We start from the raw sequence: 21,818 nt of genomic DNA, 5'->3' as shown, positions 1-21,818 counted from the left end.
TAGACTCCCCTATGAGCCCATGGATAGGCCCTGACTCTTTTTGGGTACCCCCAGCAGCTGTTGCTTTCTGGGAGAGCTGGGCTTGGCTAGAGGGAACACGGACAAGGGCAGAAGATGGGGAAGAACAGATGGAGAACAAGGACTCCCACAAAGGGAAGGAGGTTCAAGAGGTGGCCTGTAATGTGTACGGGCTACTAGGAAGGGAAATAGAAGTAGGGATTTGTGAAAGAAGTGAATGAGAGGAAAGGGTGGTTCGGTGTGGAAAGGGAAGCAGACCCAGGATTCAGAAACCTAACTGCCCTATCCACTCCCTTCCTCCTGGGAAGGCCCAAGTACCTTTTGGTGACACTCACTTCTCTAACTCACATCTGGAAATGAGGGGATGATTACCTGTCCCAATAAATACTCAATTCAGGGGCAAGGACGCTTCTCTCCCCCAGTCTCCAGGCTCTTCTCCCCATTACCAGCTCCTGCCTCTGAAGCTGGGCATGGCCAGTGCCAAGGGGCACTGCTTCAGTCTCTAGGATCACAGTACCCATGCCAGGACTGAAAGCCATCTCATCTTCCAAAGATAAGTGGTTTAAAGAAACCCTTAATATTGGGGGTTGAGGGTGCAGGAAGGGAGTGACACAAACAGGAAAAAAAAACACTTGTTTGATGGGAGAGTGTTCAGGGTTTTTTTTTTTTTTTTTGTATTTTCCAAGTTTATGCGTTTCTTTAGTTCATTCCTCTGGTCTCTCCATCTCTCTCCCGTGCACATTTGCACATGCACTCTCTCTCTCTCGCTTTTTTTTTTGGTTATGTATGTGTTTCAGTTTTTTTAAAAGAACTTTGGATTTGCCATTGGGCAGCGCTGGTCCTGGAGGCTGGACCCCCACGTGGCAGGGCTGGGGCAAGGGGCGGGCCCACGGCTGCTGAGAGGATCTCTGTGTTTAAAGCCTTTGAGAATAAGTTACTGCAGTTCCCAGGGTTCAGGGTAGGGGTTGGCAGAGGGGTTCCTGGCGGCAGCTCCCCCAGAGTCCAGGCTGCAGGGGCTCCTCTGTCAGGCAAGGAGAGGGTTAGGAGGCAGGGGTGTGGGGAGAAAGAGCTGGGAGCACTCCTCCCCCTGCCATCCTCCAGTTTGGTTAGAGTTTTGTGGGCCCCCTGCCTATCCCAGACTCCAGCCCCGGAAGCTGGGTATTTAGGAAGAGTCTGCAAGCAGTATGGTGCTCCAGATGAAGGGGGTAGGAAGGGGAGCAGCAGAGTTAATTTTCCTGCCCCCTTCTTTGTCTTGGGTTTTCTTTTTCTTCCTTTTTTTTGGTGTTTTCTCAGTCAGTGGAACAACATGGGATAACATGTACTTGCATGTGTTTATGAAAGTTGCAGCGACTGGGGATTCAGTGGGGAAGAGGTTGTAGGAAGATGGAATGAGGAAGATTTTGTGTATGGTGGGCAGGGCAGACGTGATGAATCATCAGGGTGACAGGAAGGGATGGTGCCTGAAATTCTGGGGCAAGGAGCTGTGGAGAGGATCAGTCTGTGTCTGGGGTGGGGGAGGAGGCAGGACTCTGCTGGAAGTGAGGTGTGTGAAGCCCACTGAGGGCAGGAACTGAGAGTCCTATGAGGTGGGCAGAGCCAAGGGTGGGGGTGAGGGACTTGTGCTCCCATCAAACACCCCTTGGGGGAAGAGAGGGAGCCCTGAGGCCCTTCCCGCTCCTCCCATCTTAGTTTATCTGTTCATAAAGCTAGAAGTGTAGAGGTAGTAGTAGTTTTTGGGTTGGAGTCCGTGTGAGGTAATCTTGCTTCCTCTTTGGCAAAAGCCACAGCAGCTGAGGCGGCAGTGGCGGCGTTGGTGACAGGCGGGCCCCCTGGGGGCGGGGCCGACTTGCGCCTGTGGGCCGAGGAGCGCAGGTGGGAGGACAGGGCTTCGTGCCCACTTAGCAGCACCTCACACGCCAGGCAGTGGTAAGTGCAGATGGGCACCCGCAGTGGGGGGGGCATGGAGCCTCCAGAGCCCCGCCCAAAGAAGCAGAAGGACCTCTGGTGAGCAGTGGCTGGGGCCTCCCCATCAAATGCCGTCTTGCACTGGCGGCACAGGTAGCGGTGGGTCACATCCACGGTAGAGATGCCAGTGCTACCTGTCAGCAGCTCATCAGCTTCCCCATCCCCTGGAGCAGGCAGTTCTGGAGGCTTTGGAGGTGCCGTGGCTGTGTGCTCTGGGGGCTGGAGGAGGGCACTGGGGAGCAGTCCAATGAGGGTCTGAGGTATCACAGGGTTCATGGGAAATAGCCCCTTCTTCATGCCATAGAGCTGTTGGAAGTAGGCCCCCTGTAACTGGGGGCCAAAGACAGCTGGTGGTGTGGTTCCCCCTGCAGGGGGCAATGGGAAGGGCAGGAATTGGCCCCCCAACAGGGCTGGGACAGTGGCCTTCAATGCTTTGAAGTTCTTGAAGGCATCAGTGGAGGAGTTGGTAGGGACTGTAACTGGCTTTCGCTCACCAGAGACCTTGTCCCCAGAGGGCTCAGTAGGTGGCCCCGGGGCAGGGTCAGTGGTGCCAGCTGTGGAGGTGTTGGATTGGTCTGGCCCGGGTCTCTGAGGTAAGGGGCAGCCTGGGCCAGCAGTCTGGACCACTGTGGTAGCAGGCAGGACCGGAGCTGCAAGGCCAAGGGGGCCTGGGGAGGCTGCAGGGCCTGGGAAGGTGAGAGGAGTGATGAAGGATCAGCCACCTGGCCAGCACCCTTCCTGCTCTCAGACCCCCAGCCACACACCCCCATTCCCACAGCCCAGCCTCCTCCTCCCTTCCCTCCCTCCCCTCCCCCAAGAGCCTGCAACAGAGGAAGACCAGGAGGAGACTGGAGATGGGAAGGGAAGGGTCCATCATTGGAGGGAGACGCTCTTTCAAGTCCAGCTCCTCCCCACTCTCACTCACCTGAACTGAAAGAAGCTAAGCCACCCACTGGAGGCTGGGCCAGAGCTGGGCCATCCAAAAGAACTGGGGCCAGGCGAGGCAGGGCTGGGGCAGCCCTGAGGGGCACAGAGGTGGGTGTGGCAGCAGGTGGGGCCTTGGGGGCCTGGGGTATCTCCGGTGCTGGGGCTGAGTCGTAGCACTTGCTTTCACTCTTCAGCTGGGCTCGGACTGCCTCCTTCAGTTTGGCCAGGTGCTGGCGGGAGAAGAGATGGCCTCGACAGGAGACATAGAAATCATACTTGACATCACAGTAGGGGCAGTTGGTGCGCTGGGCTCCCAAGGGGCCCTCAGTGCTGCCCCCTGCCCCACCAGCAGCTGCCCCCTGCAGTTTGGCCTTCTTTTCCTTGGCACGAGCATTCTGGAACCAGACCTGGATGACTCTCTTGGGCAACCCAATCTCCTCCCCCAGCACCTCACACTCCTGCATGGTGGGGGTGCGGTAGGCTTCATAGCAGGCTTTCATGATCTTCAACTGTAGGCTGCTCATCTGGGTCCTGTAGCGCCGCTGCCCCATTCCATCTGGAACCCCAGCCCCACTTCCTGGTCCCCCACTGTTCCCTGCAGCCCCAGGGGACTCTGGTTCGGCCAGACTGGAAGCAGATGAATCACTTAGGTCCCCTGCAGATGGACTGCAAGCCTCGATCTCTGGAGACACTTTAGTCAGTTCCTCTGGGCTCTCATCCTCACTGGGTTGGAGGGGAGGTGGGAGAGGTAAAGGTGGCTCTGGCATTGGGGTGGGGGCTTCCTTCCCAGGCGGTAGGAAGGGCAGGGGCCTGGCAGCAGGGGTGACTGGGGGGTAGGGAAAAGCAGGTGCCTCCCTCTTTGGGGCCTCCCTCCCAGTCCTTTCATCAACCTTGCCCAACAAGAGGTTGAACTTGGGGAAGGCTGCAGAGGCAGGTGTGACAGAGGACTTGACTGCTGGATTGGGCATCCCCCCGGGGGTACTTCGAAACTGGCCTTTCCTCTCCCGGGCCCTGGTATTCTGGAACCAGACCTGAACCACTCGCTTTTTGAGCCCCACCTCCTCGGAGATGCAGTCAAGCATCTTGCGCGTTGGGTTGGAGTCCTGCATGTACCAACGGTACAGGATCTCTAGCTGCTCTGGCAGGATGGTGGTTCGCAGGCGCTTGTCCCTGGGGGGCTCGCCCTCCCCCCCACCCCCTGCTTCACTGCCTGTGGGAGACAGGCTGCCATCCTCATGCTTCCGTTTAAGGGGTGGTCCTGGCACTGGTGGTGTGCCTGCCACCAGGGGGTTTCGCTCTCCAAACACCAGCAGAGGCAGATCCAGGAGGTGGGGGGCAGCACTGGGCTGCACAGATGGCAGGAAGTGTAGCCGGCGGTGACTGGTCAGGAGGTCCTGGCTGGGGAAAGACATGGTGCACTGGTCACAGGTTTGGACTAGGGAAGGTGAGGGAGGGGTGGCCCTCCCTTCTGGCTCTTTGCCTCCTGGCTTTGTTGCCTCTGCTTGGCTTGGCTCTTCCCTGTCTGGAGGTTCTAGGGAGGGGCCGTTGGGCCCTGCTAGGTGTTCCTCTTCTATATCTTCCTCCTCTACCTCTTCCTCATCTTCCCCTCTCTCTGCTTCTTCCTCTTCTTCAGGGGGATGGTCGTCATAGCATTTCTTGAGGTGCCGTACCAACTCAAAAACACAGGAGAAGGTGGCATGGCAGCGCCTGCAGCCGGAGGCTCCCCCAACACCTCCATTTGGCACAGGCCCACCCTCAATGGCATTTTTGCGTGCTTTCTGGCGGGCATTCTGAAACCACACTACCACTACACGGCTAGCCAGGCCCAGAAGACTTGCGAGCCGCTCCACCTCTCCATCCTTGGGGTAGGCGCTGGTCTCAAAGAAAGACTGCAGGGCCTGGGTCTGGAACTCTGTGAACTTGGTTCTGGAGAACCGGCGGCCTGGTGGCACTAGTGGGGGAAGATTTCCTTTGGAGATTTCTTCCTCCTCTGGGGGCCAGAGTCCTCCCGCTCGGCTTCGCTCCTCAGCAGGACGCACCACCCCTGCATCAGGCTCTGGGACCAGGAAGGGAAGGCCCAACTGGGGAGCAAGTGAATCCAGAGACCCATCAGGAGGTTTGGGGGGCTCTGCAGGGGGTGGATAGAGGCTATCATAGCTCTTTCGAAACTGAGCAGCATAACGGCTCAGGGCCTCAAAGGGCAGAAAGCGGCGGTGGACATGCTCCTCATGTGTCTTGAGGATAAGCATATTAGAGAAGAGTTTACCACAGGCCTCACAGGCCAGCTTGTCCCCACCTCCCAGGGCCTCCAGTGGGGGTGGGGCTGGGGGAGGGGCCCCAGCCTGCTTCCCTTCATTATACTGGATCACCAGCTCAAAGCCGAAGTTTTCGAGAAGGGCTTTGGCTGCAGTGCGGGCTGCTTCATTGGGCATTGGGTGTAGGGGTGAGATGGGCCCTACCTCATTCCCCTCTTCAGCCATGGGGGGTCGCTCCCACTCTGGCTCAGCAAGCTCAGCCTGTGGGGGTGGGGGTGGGGGTGGGGGAGGAGGGGTGGCAGCTGGCAGGGACAACAGGGGTGCAGGCCCAGCCAGAGCCAGCTTGGGCCCCACCTTGAGGTCATGGAGGTAGAAGGGCAGGAGCAGCTGTTGCTGCTGGAGTTTAAGCAGTGATTCGGGCACCAGAGGGAAGGGAGGCAGGACCGGTGGGGTAAAGAAGGGGGCTGGGAACCGGTGCAGGTCCAGGGGAGGTGGGGGAGGGGACAGGAAAGGCAAGCCAGATATGAAGCCACTGGAGTCAGGGCCCTTCTTCTCAGCGCCCACCCCCCACTCAGTCTCCCCTTCCTTGGGCTCTTCTTGGCCACGCTCTGGCCCCTCAGCCTTGGCGTCAGTCTTGGCCCCTCGAGAGCGAGTCTGGTGCAGAACTGAGCGCATGTGAATCTCCAGGGTGGAGCTCTGGTTGTAGGAGACTCGGCAGACTGTGCATTTAAAGGGCTTGTCGGTGGCTGCAGCAGTGGTGGGTGAGGCACCAGCTTCTCCTCTGGTAGGCCCAGAGGGGTCAATGGCAGCCTTCTTCATCTTGTGCAGGTGGGAGACAGAGTTATAATGGACCAAGAGGATATTCTTCTGCGTGAAGGACTCCTTGCACACAGTGCACTTATAGGGCCGCGCAGGGTCAAGAAACTTGTCCAGGGCAAAGTTAGTGGTCTTCCGATAGGTCAGAGGGTGGCGAGAGTCAGGTGGAGCTGGCTCTGCAGGGCGGGGCTCCCCAACCATCCCTTCTTCCTCCTCAGCCATGGTGGGTGGAGGAGCCATTTCTTCAGCTGGTACATCAAGCCGAGGAGCTGGAGAAGGGGGCTGGTCAGGGCTTCCCATGGGCTTGTCAGGGGCCTCAGCTGAGGGTGTGGGAGGCTCAGGAAGAGGATCAGGACTGGTTTCTGGGGTCAGGTGAGGGCCTTCTAGGGGAGAGAGAAGGGGGCAATGAGAAGGGAAGTTTGTGTAAGCCAAACCCCATCCACTCAGTATCTAGGGCAACTGACCATTGCCTCAGTTATCTTCAGACCCTCTTGATCTGTGGAGCCAGGTCCCCTTCCTGCCACACTGGAAAGCTTGCCATCCCTTTTCTTACCTACTGTCTGGTCTCTACTGGGCACAGGCTCTGGCCCAGGAACAGGGGGATCTGGGTCATCTCCCAGAGGGCTTAGACTAGGCCCTGGCAGCACCTTGGTCGCAAAGGTCATCTCCACAGTCGTGGCCTGTAACAGAAGAACTCTCAGTGACTGCCACCGCCCCCCACTACTCCTGACCCCCTGCTCTGCACCTGTGCCTGTGCCCAGCCCATGCCCCAGCCTTCTCTCTGGTCAAACCTCCCACCTAACTTTTGCTTTTCCCACGAGAAGAGGGCCTGGGCTGCCACCTTTTCCATCCAGCAGCCTATGCCTGCTGTGAACAGTTCTCAGGACCTAATGGAAGTGAAGTGAAAGAAATGCTGAGCTTCCTCACTGGCAAGTAGGAGGCATCTAGGTAGGCCTCAGCAATGAGGTTTCCTCTAACTCAAAAATTCACCCCAAATCTGTGAGATGCTGCTTCCTTCACCAGTACCCTCCTGCCAATACACAGGCCTGCTTCTTCCTGCCTCCTACCTGCCCCTGATGGGGCCTCTGGAACAGGTCCTTGTCCAGCCTGTACTCACCACAAGCAGCAGCTTCTCAACGCACTCAGGCACCACGTTGTGAAGGTGGCTAAGGTGGAAGTGCAGGGCGGGTCGACCCATCAGCTGCTCCTGGCACAGCGGGCACCTGTACTTAGGCTGCAGTGCATGCTGGGAGAGTGCATGTGCCTTCACCTGGTCAGACTCTGGGCTCAGGAAGCTGCAGTACGGACAGCAGAACACCTGGGGGCACATGGGTGGTGGAGGAGGCGTCAGAGAAGGGCAGGATCCCCCGTTCCTCAGCCCTTTGGGATTATGGACACAGGCCAACCTCCCACTCCCGATTTAAGAGCGGGATAGGAAGACATCACAGACCCAGTGGGAGTCCTGAAACCTGGCTCCTCCATCATTTCCCTTCCATGGGACAAAGGCCTAGGCTAGACCACCTTGCCTGACTTCTTTGGCCCTCTCCTGCCATCTTGGCCTCTGTCTTTCTTTGGTCTGCCTGTCCCTGTCTCTGCTGTCATACTCAGTTCTCCCACGGAAGTGTGGCCTTTTATTTGCCTACCTCCCTCGGACTTAAGTTTTCTTATCCACCCCCCACCCTGCCTTTTCCCTTGAAATGGCCCCCCTGCCCTTTGGCGCTTCCTGGATCCTGGGGCTTCCTGGTTCCTGCCCACACTGTGCCTCTCTGGGGTCCTCGAACTAGGTGTCTTCTGAAGAAGAGCCCTCCCTACCTGTCTGCTCAGAAGGCAGCTCATTCTCCCTCAGAGGCTCAGCAGCTCCCACTTTCTTTTCCTTCCTTTTTTTTCTTTCCTTCTTAATGTAAACAAGTGCCACAGCTCCCCCAGTGGTCCAGGAGAATACTGGCCGGTTTTTGCGGGCGCATTCGCGCCTGCACCTCCCGAGGGGCAGGGCAGGGGTCTGGGGCGGGGCCTCGGGGGGCCCCCTCTGTTTCCTCAGTCACCTGACTGCCTGACTTCCCGCCTGCATTTCTTGTCTCCCTGGCTAGTTTCCTCTCCTCCCCGGGGGGGCCAGGGAAGGGATGGCCATAAAGGAACGGTGTCCAGATGCTCGTCTTAAAGCAACTAGCCCTAAAAGCAGACATCGGGCACAGGTCTGTAGGAGGAAATAGGATTAAGAAAAAGAGGAGCTAAACACAGAGCCTTAGCGGTGGCAGTTGGCAGTAACTCAGCATTACGTATTGCAGTCTAGCTTGGAGAACTGTGAGGCACAGGTGTCAAGCCAAGACCAAACGGTGGGAATCCCCTCTGAATAAACACCCAGACCCCAGAGCTAAACTGCCTCGGGACTTGTTGAGGTCAGGCAGAGGGCCAAGTCCTAGAGACGGAGATTGGCAGGGTAAGCTGCCTGGGTGGGTTGCCTGAACCCACAGGGCCGGACTGTGGGCTTTCTGTAGGAGTGGACGTCCACGGCCAGTTGTCTTGTCTCCTAACAGGAGTAAAAGCGCTGGCAGCAGACAGTGTTTGTTTTTGCCTTTCTCTTTTCATTTCTTCACTCTATTTCTTCCCCTCCTCCCCCCACCTACCTCCAACATTTCTTATCTTCAATACAGTTTCTCTCAAATTCCTGTCACCCCTTCTTCTCTCTGTGCTCCACTCCTCAGAGCTAGCTGTGTTCCCTGCATGGTGCTGACATGGTAACTAGACCTAGATGGAATTTCTTAATATATTCTGAGTGAAGTAAGTCTTGAGCATGGCCAAATGTCTTAAAGCTCTACTAATTAGAATTGTAGGCCTTCAAATATAGGCAGATCTCAGTAAAACTAGGCCTCCCACCCTGAGCTCTTCCCAGTTACCCCAGTTCTGACCGTGGTCTGGTTAGCACTATCTCCAGCAAGGTCAGTCTTGTCCTCTGCCTCTTCAGAAGCTGAAGATGAAAGGAGAGGAGATTAAGAGACTCTGACAGCCCTCCCTCTTCCTTTCCAGACCCCAGCTCTCAGGATGACCTGATCTGTAGCAGAGGGCTTCCGGGGGAGGTTGGTGGGCTCTGGGGGAAGGGAGAGAGGACAGGGAAGCACAAGGCTGCTTCAGCACAGGCAGGCTCATCTCTACGGGGCTGAGCCCGGGTTATGGTGCTGACCACCAGGTTTGACCCTAAAGGTTGGGCAAGCGCTCTCCTTCCAGGGCTCCTCCTCTCTTCCCTCTGCTGAGCTTTCCTTTGGCCAGGTTGGCTCCTCCAAGCACAGGAGGTCTTGGTGGGCACCTGGACTACTTCAAGGTCCCTCATGGTGCTCAGAATGTATGAGAACCAGGGGCCAGGGATGGCAAGGCACTGAGGGAAAATGGACCAGAAAAGCAACTCACCCAGTTGTTCCATCTTGTTTGGGGCATCTTTCTCGGGGGCTGGTGACTCAGCTAAGGGGGTGGCAGGAGTCTTCCCTGTGTAGGACAAGGAGAGTCAGCTTAAAAGGACGAAGCACCAGGAAAGGAAGGTATAGGGCAGAGGAAGCAGGACAAGTAGCCAGAAGGAGAACATGGGTGGGTGAATCAACAGGCAGACACAGTTCAGAGGATGAGGGAGGAAATTAGTGCTAGAACTGGCAGGGCTTAAGAGATCTCTGCGAGCCCAGCCACCCTCATATAAGGATGAGGAAACAAGTCCAGCAGGAGGCCACAGAAACAGGACTGAATTCAGCTCCCTGTGTCAGCTGCTTCTGGAAGCAGGGATTCCAGAAACGTAGGAGGGGCACTATAGAAGGAAAGAAGGGGGTTCAACTGAAGCAGCTGTGGTAAGCAGGAGGCAGCAGGTCTAGCTGGGAGAGATTACCACTCAAGTAAGAATTGACAGATGGCTTAGGAATTTATTTTCAGTGGCAGCCTAATTAAAGTTAAAGTTCCTTAACTCCATTCAGCCCTGCGCCAGGATCATTAGCTATTGATCCGGGCCCCTCTGGCACTTAACTCCAGCCAGCATATTGGCAATTCAATTAGCACCAGTCAGTGCAGCCTATCCCTGGTTCCTACTGCCTGTGCCCTCACCCTCACCCACCACTGGCTTCTACAAATCCTGGACACCCAAGCCCACCCATGAAAGCCCCTTCCAGGCTCTTCTGCATCCTCTGGATCAATGGTGCCTGGTGGGCTGTTTGTGGTCTCTGCTGGTACAACCTCAGCTACCTAAGAGGGACCCTAAGCTCAGCCTTTGGACTGAAGACCTCCTAGGAGACAGGATGAGGCTTCCCATTCCTGGTGCCCTCAGGCCATGCCCAGAGCTCCCATCTTCTGACATGTACTGGCCCCAGCACAAAGCGGATTCCATTCTTTGCTGTTTTCCTCCCTGACCACCTCCTACCACCCGTCACACCCAGCTTTGCTAGGACACTGGTCACTACTCAGAATCACTGGGTGATTCCTCCTCACCTCTCTCTTCCTGTTCTGTTCTCCCCCCACAAAGTCCCTGTCCATCCCTGCCACCTCCCTCCAACAGCCTCTTGTGCCCCCATTTGGCAGCCCTACTGTTCCTGAAATCTGTTTTTATCACCCCTCCACACCCCATTCCACTTGCCTTCCACTGCCTATAGACCTGTTTCCTGTTTCTCCTTCCTTGAACCACCTCATCAGGCCCCAGCTCCTGCACCTGCTGCCCTCTCTCCAGTCCCCTCTTCCTCACCAGGAGTCCGGAGCTGCCCATGGCTGAAGCTCAGGATGCCCTGAAGAGCTGCGAGCCCTTCCTCGGCTGCAGGGCCACTCTGTAGCAGCTGCAGCCGCTGCTGGGCCTGGGCGTCACGGTGCGCTGGTGCGCGGAGGTGCTGCAGCACTGCCAGGCGCGAGGGCGTCTCCCATGTGCACAGCAGGCAGCGGAACAGCCCCAGCTCAGCCCCAGCTACTGCCCCCTCCATCTCCAGCAGAAACTGGAAGCACAGAAAGAGGTTGTTCAGGCCCAGAAGGGATAGACACCTCCAGATATCAGGGGACTCCTTTGCTTCCCCCAAGGGGGCCTGGCCAACAGCATGCCATCCTACCAGTCCCTTTCACCCGCTTGAACCCCCTTTCCCCTGCCTATGGCCACCTAAGTATTACTGCTTTTTCTCCCCAACTTCCTTCTCTTCCTCTTACCAATCCTGGATTCCCTCCTAGAATGTGAGTGGAATCTGATTCCATCCTTTTGAACTTCTGGTGATAAGAAGGACTGAGCAGACATGGACCCCTTACCCTCCAGCCCCAACCATCAGAAACACTGAATAAAGTATTGGATCCACGTCACCAGAGTGCACCAGCCTTTGGTCTCTTTCTCTACGTCTGCCTCCAAATAGTTTATTGCCCTGGGGGATACTTGCCTTTTTCTCCAACTGTGCCCCCCTGGGTTTTTCCCTCATTTTCCCACTCTACATCTCCTCAACTCCATATCCATCCCCTTCTCTTTCCTCCCCAAAGTCTCTGTGTTCTGCTCTTCAAGTCCCAGGCCCTTCCTGCCTGCTCTCACCTTATAGATATGGCTATTTTCTTCATGGGCCGCACCCCGGGCATGTAGCTGCATCTTCTCCTTGCTGTTGGACTCAAAGTCACATATATTGCAGCGCAAGTGCAGAGGAGGGACAGACCCATAAGGAGCCCCATCTCCCAGGGGCACGGAGGAGGGGGTGCCCATGGTCCCACCCCCCTCCCTCAGGTGGGCTGCTAGCTGGTACTTCTGAGCATGTTTGTCAGTCTTGAGGTGGAGCTGGAAGTTGGCCTTGAGCTGGGTGCCGTAACAGCAGAGCTTGCAGCGGTGGGTGTCACCGGCCACCTCCTTCCACTCGGCCTCTGGGAGGCTGCGGCCCACATTGCAGTGGTAGAGCAGCAGCTCCAGGCTGTCTGTGCCGAAGGCCTGGCACACCAGGCAGCGGAACACCTTCAGGGATGGGCTGTCATCTGGGGGTGGTGAGGTGGACAGGCTGTCAGACAAGGAGCCCAGGAGCTGACTTTGGGGCTAGGGAACAAAGGTGGATTAGTGGCCCAAGGAGAGAATGGGGCCAGGCAGATTTGCTCTGGGAATGTGGGGAAGTGAGCAAACGGGGATAGTGCTGCAGGAGCTGGGGTTACCTAAGTTAGGGGCTGGTCCTTAGGAAAAAGCAGGGAATTGAGTTTGGTCCTAGGGAAGAGGAGCAGAGCCCAGGGAGCTTACCAGGTGTGGGGAACTTGCAGGCAGACGCTCCGAGGTGGTGAAAGCCATTGAGCAGCAGCTGAGCTTCCAGGGGCTTATCTGGCCTCAGCCCAGGGCCAGGCAAGGGTGCCTGAGGCTGCCCTAGGGCCTGCGGTCCAAAGTACTGGAAGAGCTCAGAGGGGGTGGTGGGGGCAGCTCCTGTAGGGGGAGGGGGGCCTGGCCCCACCAGCCCAGGTGGCAGGCCCAGCGGCAGCCCCTGGTGCAGCATGAGGACATTCTGCATGTGCTTCTCGGAGGTCATATGGATGCGCAGGTTTCGAGAGATGTTGGTCTCGTAGCTGCACACCTTGCACTGCCAGGATGATTTGGTTTTGGGCTCCTTGTCTCCTAAAGAGGGTGGGAGTGAGGCCTCCGGGGGACTTCCCTGCCCCCCGGGCCCCACCTGGAAGCCTTGCAAGTTGGCCAGGTGCTTGTCGGACTGCATATGTATGCTAAGGTTGCCCTTGGTGGTGGTGGAGTAGTTGCAGACATCACAGCGGTAGGGCTTGTAGCCACAGTTGTAGCTCTCTCCCCGGGCCAAGCGGGGGTGGGCACCCCCTGTGCTGCAGTAGCTGCAGTGACTGTTGCTCTCCGGGTGCTTTTCCCGCATGTGTACATCTAGGGTCTGCTGGTACTTGTAGTGCCAGTTGCATTTGGGACACTTGAGCGTTTTGCAGGAATTGCGCGAGTGGAGCAGAGACATGTGGCTAGACAAGCTAAGGCCCTGTAAGGCTGCAGGGCCTGGGGTGTAGTCCTCGGCCAGGCGGAAGGGCTGGGGTGTGTCACTGGGGTCTTCAGGGGAGCCCACTGGGGCAGGGAGAGTGCCCCCATCCTTGGAGGTGGATGAGCTTTGGTTGAGTCGGGGGCAGAGCCCTCCATCCTCTTCTTGCCCCTCAGGGAACCAATCTGGCCCTGCCTCGCCGGCTGCCATTGGCAAGTCTTTGGCTTGGGTTGGGCTGGGGTCCCAGGTGGCCAGGGTTGTGGAGGGGGAGGGTGGGCTGAGGGCCATGACGTCTTCTGCGGACAGGACAGGGGCCTGGGCTTCTGCCTCAGGGGGGCCATCCTCAGCCTGGTCTATATTTGCCTCCATGTTCACTGTGCTGCTGTTGTCAAGGGCTATTTTCAAAGGGGAGCAAGTAGGTGATTTTGGTTCCAGAAAGCTTAGGAGGGCCACGCAGCCCTTGCCCCCCTCCTGGAGCACGGCTGGGTTGCCTGGCAGGCCCTGGTGTTGGATAGGGGTTAGCTTCACCCCGTGAGACTGTGTGTGGCCCATGAAGGCCCGGGGCCTGCTGAAACCCAGGCGGCACAGGAGGCAGAGCCAGAAGAGGGCCCTGTGGTCTCCCGCCCTGCTCCCCATGGGGCCGTCTTTGGGATCTCCGGGGGGGTTTGGAGCCAGCTGGTAGCTCCAGAAGGCTCCATCCCTTCCCTCATAGGCGGCTGGAGATGGCGCTGAGGTATCGTGGGACAGAATTTGGTCAGAAGAGCTAAAGCCTTGGATTGGGTCAAAGCCATGTTGGATATGAAGGACAGTGAGGTGTGCAGGGGGTGAGTGGGCAAGGAGGGACAGGCTGGACTCTTCCTTGATGCACCCCTCACCCCAGGAAAAGCCCTTTGGTAACAGGAGTTCACTGGCACCTGGCAGGGACAGCTTGGCCACTAGGCAGGCCTCACCGCCAGCTGTGAAGAGTAAGTGGTTACGTAGGTCCACAGGAGGGAGCCCTCCTTCCTCCTCCTGCTGCTTGTCTTCTCCCACCCCCAGGTCCTTTGGTGGGAAGCCACCACAGCCAGGCTCTTCCCGGGGCTCCCCAATCTCCTTTGGTGGGACAAGGCCACAGCCTGACTCCAGGGGCTGTCCTCCTGGCTCCGAGGGCCTCATGCTGTCAGAGTTGGAGGGGGCAGCAGGGGAATCTTTGGTGACAGAATCAGAGGGAGTGCTGGGGGAGGAAATGTCCGGAGGCAGGGATGGGGCATCGTGCCCAGGGGATGGAGTGGTGCCAGTGGTAAAGGATGCGTTAAGGGTGGCCATGGCAGATGGAGGCGTGCTGGGGGTTCATTTCAGCTTAACAGCCAGGACCCTGTGGGGGAAGCACAAAGAGGGCAGTGCTATGAGGTGGCAGAGGAGACACCCAACTGGGCAGGTGACTCTTCAGATACTCTGGCCCCTCTTCCCTGAGCACCAGACCCAGGAACCCAGTTGCCAACTGGAAGCTTCACTTTAGTGTCTAACAGACTTCAGACTTAACATGTCCCAAATCAAAAATCTATATTTCTCCCTGTTGTTCTCCCCATCTTTCCTACTCAGAAATTGGTACCACCATTAATCCAGTTGTGTAGGCTAAAGACCTACAAGTTTCCTCTTGCAATTCAACAGCAACCTCTCAAACAGGTGTCACTCCCTCCATTTATCTTCATGTTCACCAGCACCATCATACCCAAGCCCTTCTATCTTTCCTGGACTAATGCAATGGAGTCCACATTGGCCTGTTTCCACTACTGGCCTTACCATCCAGTCTCCTTCTACCCAGCAGCAAGAATGAGCTTTCATTTAACTCTCAATTATGAAAAATGCCAGACATCCATAAACATAGAGCAAGTACTATAAGGAACCCCTTTGCATTCATTACCTGACTTCAGCAGGTGTCAACCCACGGCCATCTTGTTTCCTCTGTATCCTCACTCACTTCCCCTTCTCCTGTATTGTTTTAAAGCAAATTTCATAAAGAATCACCTTTTAAAATGTAAATCATACTATATTCTGCTTAGAACCTATCAATGTTTTCTCACTGCACTGTAAATAAAATCCAAATTCTCCCTGACCTACAGAAGGAACTATCTGGTCTGATACCTGACTACCTCTGATGTATCTTAATACTCTCTGTCCACCCCACCTGGCTGGATAGCTCCAGCCCACTGGCCTTTCTGTTCCTCAAACACACCAAGTTCATCCTTGCCTAAGCTGCTTACTTTAAATGGAATGCTGTTCCCCCATACCTTCACGTGGTGGCTCCTTGTCATCTGCTTCAGTAGCAGGTCTCTGCTTAAATATCACCTCCTCAAAAGGCCTTCCCTTCCCTCTCTACAGAAGGTAGCATAGCCCTGGGGAAGTTACTTTCTTCAGAAATTTATCACTACCTGCTATTTCCTGGTGTTCTTATCTCTCCCTTCTAGAAGGAAAGCTCTATGAGAGCAGGAGCTCTGTCTGCTTTATTTATTGCTCTTGTCATTAGTGCTGAGAGAGATGCCTGCTGTACATATAGTCAGTACATGTCCACTGAATGATTGGTTCTGGGAAACACCTCAGATTTTCCATACCCTGAAGAGGTAATATCCCTAAGTCAAGGGCCTCTTGCCAGAGAGGCTGTAGTGAATTTCCATTGGCCTGCAGGCACATGTGCTCTCAGATGTCAAACATAGTCTCTGGTCACAGCATGTGTAATAGGTGGGAACTTCCCTGGTCAGTTGAAAGACAACCACTTGTACGTGATTAGCTGCCTCCTCCCCAAAGAGATAAAAATAGTAATAATAAGTAACAGTAACAATATTACTCATAGTTTTAAGGTACATATACCATGGTCCTGGCACTGTGCTAAATGCTTTAATCAATTATTTCATTTAATCTCACAACAACCTTATTTTACAGATGAGACAGCCAAGAAGCAGTTTGAGTAAGCTGCTGATTGTCACACAACTCTAAGGTAATGAAACTCCTGAAGGCACAGAGCTGTACCCCAAACTGTGGCCTGGGCTCCTCCATCCAGCTAGACTGTCCCTGAAACAGTACAGGCAATATAAGGCTCCAGAGGTCTAGAAATCAGGATTCCTAGGCTCCTTCCAGCTGACTAGAAGCACCAAGCCTCCCATGCTGCCCCCAAGTTTTCTTGATTCCCCCCCATCAAAACCACCAATTCCCCACACCTCACCATCCCATACTTCTCCCAACATTATCCTCTCCAGTTCTTAGTATCAGCAGATCTCTAATGACTGATTAACCTTTAACGCCTAAACTAAGCCAGAGTGCTTCAGGGGAAGGGGTGTGGCCTCTCCTTCCTGGGTCAGCTCTAATTGTCACCTTCAGATTCTGGATTTGTAGTGTGCTCTGGTCTGTCCCCATCTATCCTGTAGACCCCCATTCCCACCTTGCTCCTCCTCCTGGGGGGCTAGCCAGGCATGCAGTCAGAGCCTTTAAGGGGCTCTGCCTGGGGAAAGACTGGCATGCTAATGAAAATGCAAATTGGCACCTGGGCTAGGGTTGGAGGGGATGGGAGGGTGGTTGCAGAACCAAAAGGAAAGTAAAGGAATTAGATGGCGTGGAGTTATCCAGGGTCACCAGAGAGCAGAAGCCCTTGAAGTTGTGGAAGAAAGGCATTCCTCCTACAGAATCCCAGTGCAGGAAGGGATGAGGGCGTTAAGTGTGCTGGTTTGTGAGGGTCTGACATTGCACTGTCACCCCCACAGTGCGGGTCCACCACTCTTTTACTGCTCTACCTGGTGGGAAGAACTGAGGTGGGGCAAGAGGGGCTTTTCCTGGACCCTGATGCTAAGGGCTGCAGGAGGTGGGTGCCCTCTCCACGCGGGCCCACCCTGCCTACATTACAACGATCAGCTCTCTCCCTGACTTCTAACTCACAACTCTCGATCAAATTTCAGAGGACTAGGAAGACCAAAGCCTCAGATGCTCTCTCCTCAGCTTCTTCTTCCCAGGATTGGAAAAAGGCACAGCAGAGTCCCACCTAGAAACCAGAGCAGCTTAGCTTGTGGGTGAGACCCGGATCGCCAAGGGTAGGTCGGCAACTGCTTAAATTGCAAATCTCTTCCCCACCTCCCCACCTCCCGCTCCTCCCCTTAAGGAAATAATTTCCATTGCAAATTGATCTCTGCCTCAGTGCACCCCCACGCCCACCAGCGGCTCCCCCTCCTCTTTCTCCTCCATGCCTCTCCCATCATCCACTATTTATTAGAAACCTTTAACTGCAGCAATTATTTTTCACTACCCGCCTTCCATTTTCCTCCTCCTCAATCTTTTCTTCCTTCCCTTTCTTAGTCTCCTGCGTCCCTTCTCTGCCCTTCCTGCCTTGAACTCAGTTTTCATCTGTTTGTGGAGATGATACAGAACCAGGTGACAGGCCTAAAGTCACTCCCACCTACCAACCCCTGGCCAAGAGTCATGTTCTCTCCCAGACCACTGCTATTCCTCCAGAAGACCCCAGCTTTCCTTAAGAGCATCTCCTCTCCCCTGGAACACATTTTAGATATGGGAAAGGGAGAAGGAGACCCCTCCAGAGGCCCAGACATTCCGGCCTCTGGAAGGCAGGAGGAAGAGGGTGGATGGGGTGGAGGTGGGGGGGTACAGTCTGGGGTAGAGGCAGGGCTGGGAGCCCATGAGGAGAGGGGTTTGGGGAGACAGCAGTTAGTGGTGGCAGTGTGATTAGAGCAGAGATTGATGTGAAGGGGCGCCACAGACAGCAGAGAGAGTCAATAAAATGAGAGGATCACATTAGAGGCGACAGAGAGAGCTTTAAATTACGAGGCTGCTGCCACCGAGGGGGATGGGAGGAGGCAGGCCTGGAGCCTGGGGAGAGTGGAGACCTCCCCTGAGATGAATCTTCCTGCTCCAAAATGGCCCTCAGTCTCTCTCGCTGCCCCTTCATTCTGCCTCCTTCCCTAATGCTTCTCAGCCTCACAGCGGGAGAGAGGACAAGGGAAGATGGAGTGAAAGCTATGAGAACTAGGAGAGCGGTTTTTTTGGTATTGCCCTCTTCCTCTTTCCAGACCTTGTTATTCCTCAGGATGAAAGGGGAGAGTGGAAATGTTCCAGCTCAGCTGGGGAGTTGTTGCCCCACAAAAACAATCACTGATCTGCAGATATTCTAACACTGGAGCAGGGCAGAAAGGCACCTGGAAATGTCTGGGCAAGAATTTGTACATAGGCATTCCCTGGTCAAGGGCAGATACATAGTTACTTAAAAGAGAAAGCAGCCAGGGAGCCAGGATGATCCAAGACAGACAGTAGGACCCAGAAAACCCAGACGTAGTGGATCGGATAGAAAGGCTTGGCTGTGAAGTAATGAAAAGTTGAAAAGGCAGGCTCTGAGATGAGGCAAGACAGGGAGGATGCAGGGAGACCTGAGAACCAGAGAATTACAGGAGCCAAATGGCAGCTGCTAACGAACGAAGGGCCAAAGAAATGAGGCCCGTGGAAAGAGAATCTGCCCCTCACCGAGGAGAAGCCAGGGCGTGGGCTCAGGTGGGTGGGCCAGGCACACTCTGGAGCCCAGGAAGACCAGAATTCCCCTTGGGCTGGGACGCGCTGACCTCGGCCCAACAGGAGAGGAAGAGAAATACGGCTGTTCCCTCCTGGTTACAAAGGGAACGTCCCTGAAGAGAAGCCTGGACAGAGATGGGGGCGCGGCCGGGGCGGGGGGCATGGACTGGCTTCTCTCCAAACCCACTGACGGGGCCAACACTTTCCTAGCAAAACCTGCCAGAAGGCATCGACATGTCTGCCTAAAATTTGCATGTGATTTCCACATCAGAGCCTTCCAAACATTTTTCCCTTTCCCTTTTCCCTTTGTTACGTCTACCCTTCTTCCCTTACGGAGTCAATTTTTAGGACCCTTTCTTTTCTCTTTCCCCTGAAATTCTTGCCTCTAGCACTGCTCTCTTCCACACTGACAAGGCAAGCCTTTTCCCCCTTTTTGTCTCAACCTGTTGCTTTCAAAAAGAGGCAGCCTTGGAGGGAGGAAGGGGAAGAGAAACAGAAAAGATCTAGTGTGTATGCCCTGTGTAAAGGGGGTTGTTTGGTATGAACAACAAATAAACTAACTAGATGAACTTTATTTTTTAAGGCAGGAAAAGATGATGGGCTTTAGGATTCATACAGACCCAGGCCAGTTCCCCACTCGCTAGCTGTGCAACTTTGGTAAGTTACTTATTGAGTCTCAGTTTCCGTATCTGAGCAAATAGGAATAATACCTTCCTTACTCGGATGTTGTAAAGACTGAACTAAGAAATGTGAGAAGTGCAGACTCTAGGCATGAACCAGGTTCAATCCTTTCCTTCTCTCTTGACTGTCTCCTCCCACTGAAGGAGCAAGGTGTTTGCAGGCGGGCTGACAACTTCCAGCCGCCTCCCCTTCTTCACCACCACTCATACTCTAACCTCTGCGTTTTTCAACTGAGGGCAGATTAAATACTATTACAATAAAAAAACAACTAATAATAATAAGGGCAGGATTTAAATCTAGTCTGCCCAGCAGCAGAATTCCTTTCTCGTTTGGTTCTCTTGATTGCTGGGCCTAGAGATGCCCCCATTATCCCAGAGCAGAGACCAGAAGCTTTGCCCAGGATCATACTCAGCTGGGTGCAGAAGCAGCTAATACCTGGATCAAACTATATGGCCTCTCCCTGCATTCAAAACTATCAGTTTCTCTGGTTCTAAGTCTTACCTTCTATATTTAAAAAGAAAACAAACAAAAAGGGTACTTTCGTTCCTCCATTTTAATTCTACCTATTTCTCCTAGACCTCTCCTTCCCATCCCATCCCTGCCCCAAATATTTAGGGAGTACTTACTTTGTGCAAGATCAGTTTTGTCCAGAAGAGAGAAAATAAGAATGGCAGGGTTTGAGATAGACAGGTAGGAACAGGAGTGTCACAGAGGGTAAAGAGAGAGCAAGGCAGAGGAAGAAGGAAGGGGTGGAGAGGGAGAGATAGGGAAGCAGGTGGGAAGCTGAATCTCCATTTTTGCATGTAAATCTTACTCCACTGAGGCCTCCCAGCTTTGGCATCAGATTGGGCAGGTGGATGAGAGGGATGGAGCCAAGAGGCCTCATCTCCCACCTTACATGATGTTTAAGGTGGGCAGGAGAGAACTGTGTGAAGTGTGAGGAGAAAGGAGAGGCTGAGGAAGAATACGGGGTGGGTAAGGAGTAGACAAGGGTAAGACGGGAAGCTGTGGGTGGACTGAAGCCACAACCAGCCAGTGGGAGGTGCCTCCACATTTGCAAGGCCCTGTTGAGGTGTGCTGCTGGAGAGTGGGTGTCCTGAGAAGAATGGAGCCTCTTGCCCATGCATCTCCTTTGATGATGCCATAAGTGTTAGGGCAGTATTGGAGAGCTGTGTGATCTTGTTGGTACACCGAGAGACTGGGGCTTAGACAACCACACAAAGCCAGCTCTGAACTCCTCTATAGGAGCACTCAGGAGTTGAGGGACAGGGAGTTGTGCCCTTGAATTCAGATTCAGGATCCTGTCAGATCCTGGCAGGGGGACCCCTGTAGCATCAAAGGGATTACATGCAATTCTTCTAGAATTATTTGGAAGGATAGCATTGTAAGTGCATATATGAATAGATCCTCTGGTTCTTTAATTCTACATGAACCCTTCTGATGGTAATGACTCTATTTAAATACTATTACAATAAAAAAACAACTAATAATAATAGTATCTTCAAATGTTTACCACGTGCCAGCCACTGAGCTGAGCCCTTTGCAAACATCACATGACCTAATCCTCCATTACAGTCTCCTGAAATAGATACAGCTATTCATTCCCATTTTACAAATGTGGAAACAGGCTTAGATGGGTAAAGTAATTCTAAAGGTCTCACACTTGGAAAGAAGTAGAGTCAAGAATGGACTCAGGTAGCCTGATCCCAGCACTTTTATCTTGGCTTAATTTATAAGCTTCTGACTGGACTCTGGCTGGCATGCATTTTGAGTGAGGTCTTTGAGTGTGTACTGCCCTTAAGTGTGTCGCCTTGAGCATATGTCATACTCCTCTCAGCTTGAAGGTGTCATGTTTGATGGCCATCTCTGGTTAGTTTCTTAGTAAAAGATGGCCCAGGACCACTGTTTTGTGCAACTCCAGGGGGCACTATGCACACTGCAATCTAGGTAGGGGCCCTGGCCATTCTTTTTGTGTGCACCTTTGGGAGGTGGGTGGAGATCAGTATCAAAGGTTATTTACTTATATGTGTACTCATTCGTGATAATGTCTCTTAAAGTTCAAAGTCTATATATTTATATCCATAATAACATATAAGCTTCATCAGACAAGCAGTATGGTATTTAAAAAAAAACACAACCTTTAGGGTCAGGCCTGGAATTAATTCTAGTTCCATTCCCTTAGGTAAATGACCTGGAGTGTTTTGCTGAAACCCTATTTCTTCACATGGAATGAGAAAGAGTTCCTCACAGAGTTGTATCGAAATGATCATTATTGAGACTTGTACTTTGAATGTGATCAATAAATGGAAAAGATAATTATTCACCCACGTGCCTTATTTCTTGAGTTGGGGTGTAGGTGTGTTTATTGCTTTTTGTTGTGTGAATGGCTGTGTGGCCCTGTCCCAGCACCTCTTCAGGTTAGTGACGGTGCTGGCTGGCCCTCAGGCCTCTGGCTGGCTGTGGGTGCTGGGGCTCCGCCGAAGCCCCCGGCTGTGGGCCTTGGCTTCCCGTTCAGCGGCGGGGTGTCGGGTGTGCGGCCGCGTGCCTGTTTGTGCGCGGTGGCCCGGCTGGCGGGGGCGTGTTTGGGGAGGTGGTAATTACTGGGATGGCCCAGCCCTAATGAGTGCGATCCCGTTACACTCGCGCCGCCTCTAATGGAGCTAACCTCATTTCA

At 54.3% G+C, this 21,818-nt stretch overlaps 2 protein-coding genes across 8 annotated transcripts in view; one reads left to right on the top strand and one right to left on the bottom strand.

Moving 5' to 3' along the window:
- NGDN (neuroguidin) overlaps positions 1 to 21,467 on the top strand; it is a 61,011-nt gene extending 39,544 nt beyond the window's left edge. For 3 of the 7 annotated variants that reach the window (XM_073211494.1, XM_073211493.1, XM_073211498.1), the window contains 5 exons: positions 13,635 to 13,746; positions 15,842 to 15,896; positions 16,849 to 16,980; positions 19,047 to 19,120; positions 21,327 to 21,467. Coding sequence is in view for 1 of the 7 variants with exons in the window: in XM_073211492.1 (XP_073067593.1) it covers positions 15,842 to 15,870 (29 nt within the window). In the remaining 6 variants the exon portion in view is untranslated. Of the gene's footprint in view, positions 1 to 13,634; positions 13,747 to 15,841; positions 15,897 to 16,848; positions 16,981 to 19,046; positions 19,121 to 21,326 lie in introns of those variants that run through there. The other 4 variants (XM_073211492.1, XM_073211495.1, XM_073211499.1 and 1 more) reach the window with 2 other exon arrangements.
- On the bottom strand, positions 333 to 14,503 carry ZFHX2 (zinc finger homeobox 2). Its single transcript, XM_017644951.3, has 10 exons — positions 12,184 to 14,503; positions 12,046 to 12,091; positions 11,503 to 11,980; positions 10,690 to 10,930; positions 9,384 to 9,458; positions 8,888 to 8,946; positions 7,099 to 7,299; positions 6,535 to 6,661; positions 2,909 to 6,364; positions 333 to 2,669 (listed from the first exon to the last, which is right to left on the bottom strand). The coding sequence occupies exons 1-10, from the start codon at positions 14,225 to 14,227 to the stop codon at positions 1,717 to 1,719; spliced, it is 7,680 nt and encodes a 2,559-aa protein (XP_017500440.3). The 5' UTR covers positions 14,228 to 14,503; the 3' UTR covers positions 333 to 1,716.
- Positions 21,468 to 21,818: the final 351 nt, after the last annotated feature.

Source organism: Manis javanica, chromosome 8 (assembly GCF_040802235.1).
Source record: "Manis javanica isolate MJ-LG chromosome 8, MJ_LKY, whole genome shotgun sequence".
Classification (NCBI taxonomy): domain Eukaryota; kingdom Metazoa; phylum Chordata; class Mammalia; order Pholidota; family Manidae; genus Manis; species Manis javanica.
This window is presented reverse-complemented; position numbering and strand designations above follow the sequence as displayed.

Coding starts and splice junctions, on each gene's coding strand:
- ZFHX2 (XM_017644951.3), bottom strand. CDS start 14,227: ATGGCCACCCTTAACGCATCCTTTACCACTGGCACCACTCCATCCCCT. Junction 9,459..10,689: donor TGGGCAGCTCCGGACTCCTG/GTGAGGAAGAGG, acceptor TGTCCTACACAG/GGAAGACTCCTGCCACCCCC. Junction 6,662..7,098: donor TTGAGAAGCTGCTGCTTGTG/GTGAGTACAGGC, acceptor CTTCTGTTACAG/GCCACGACTGTGGAGATGAC.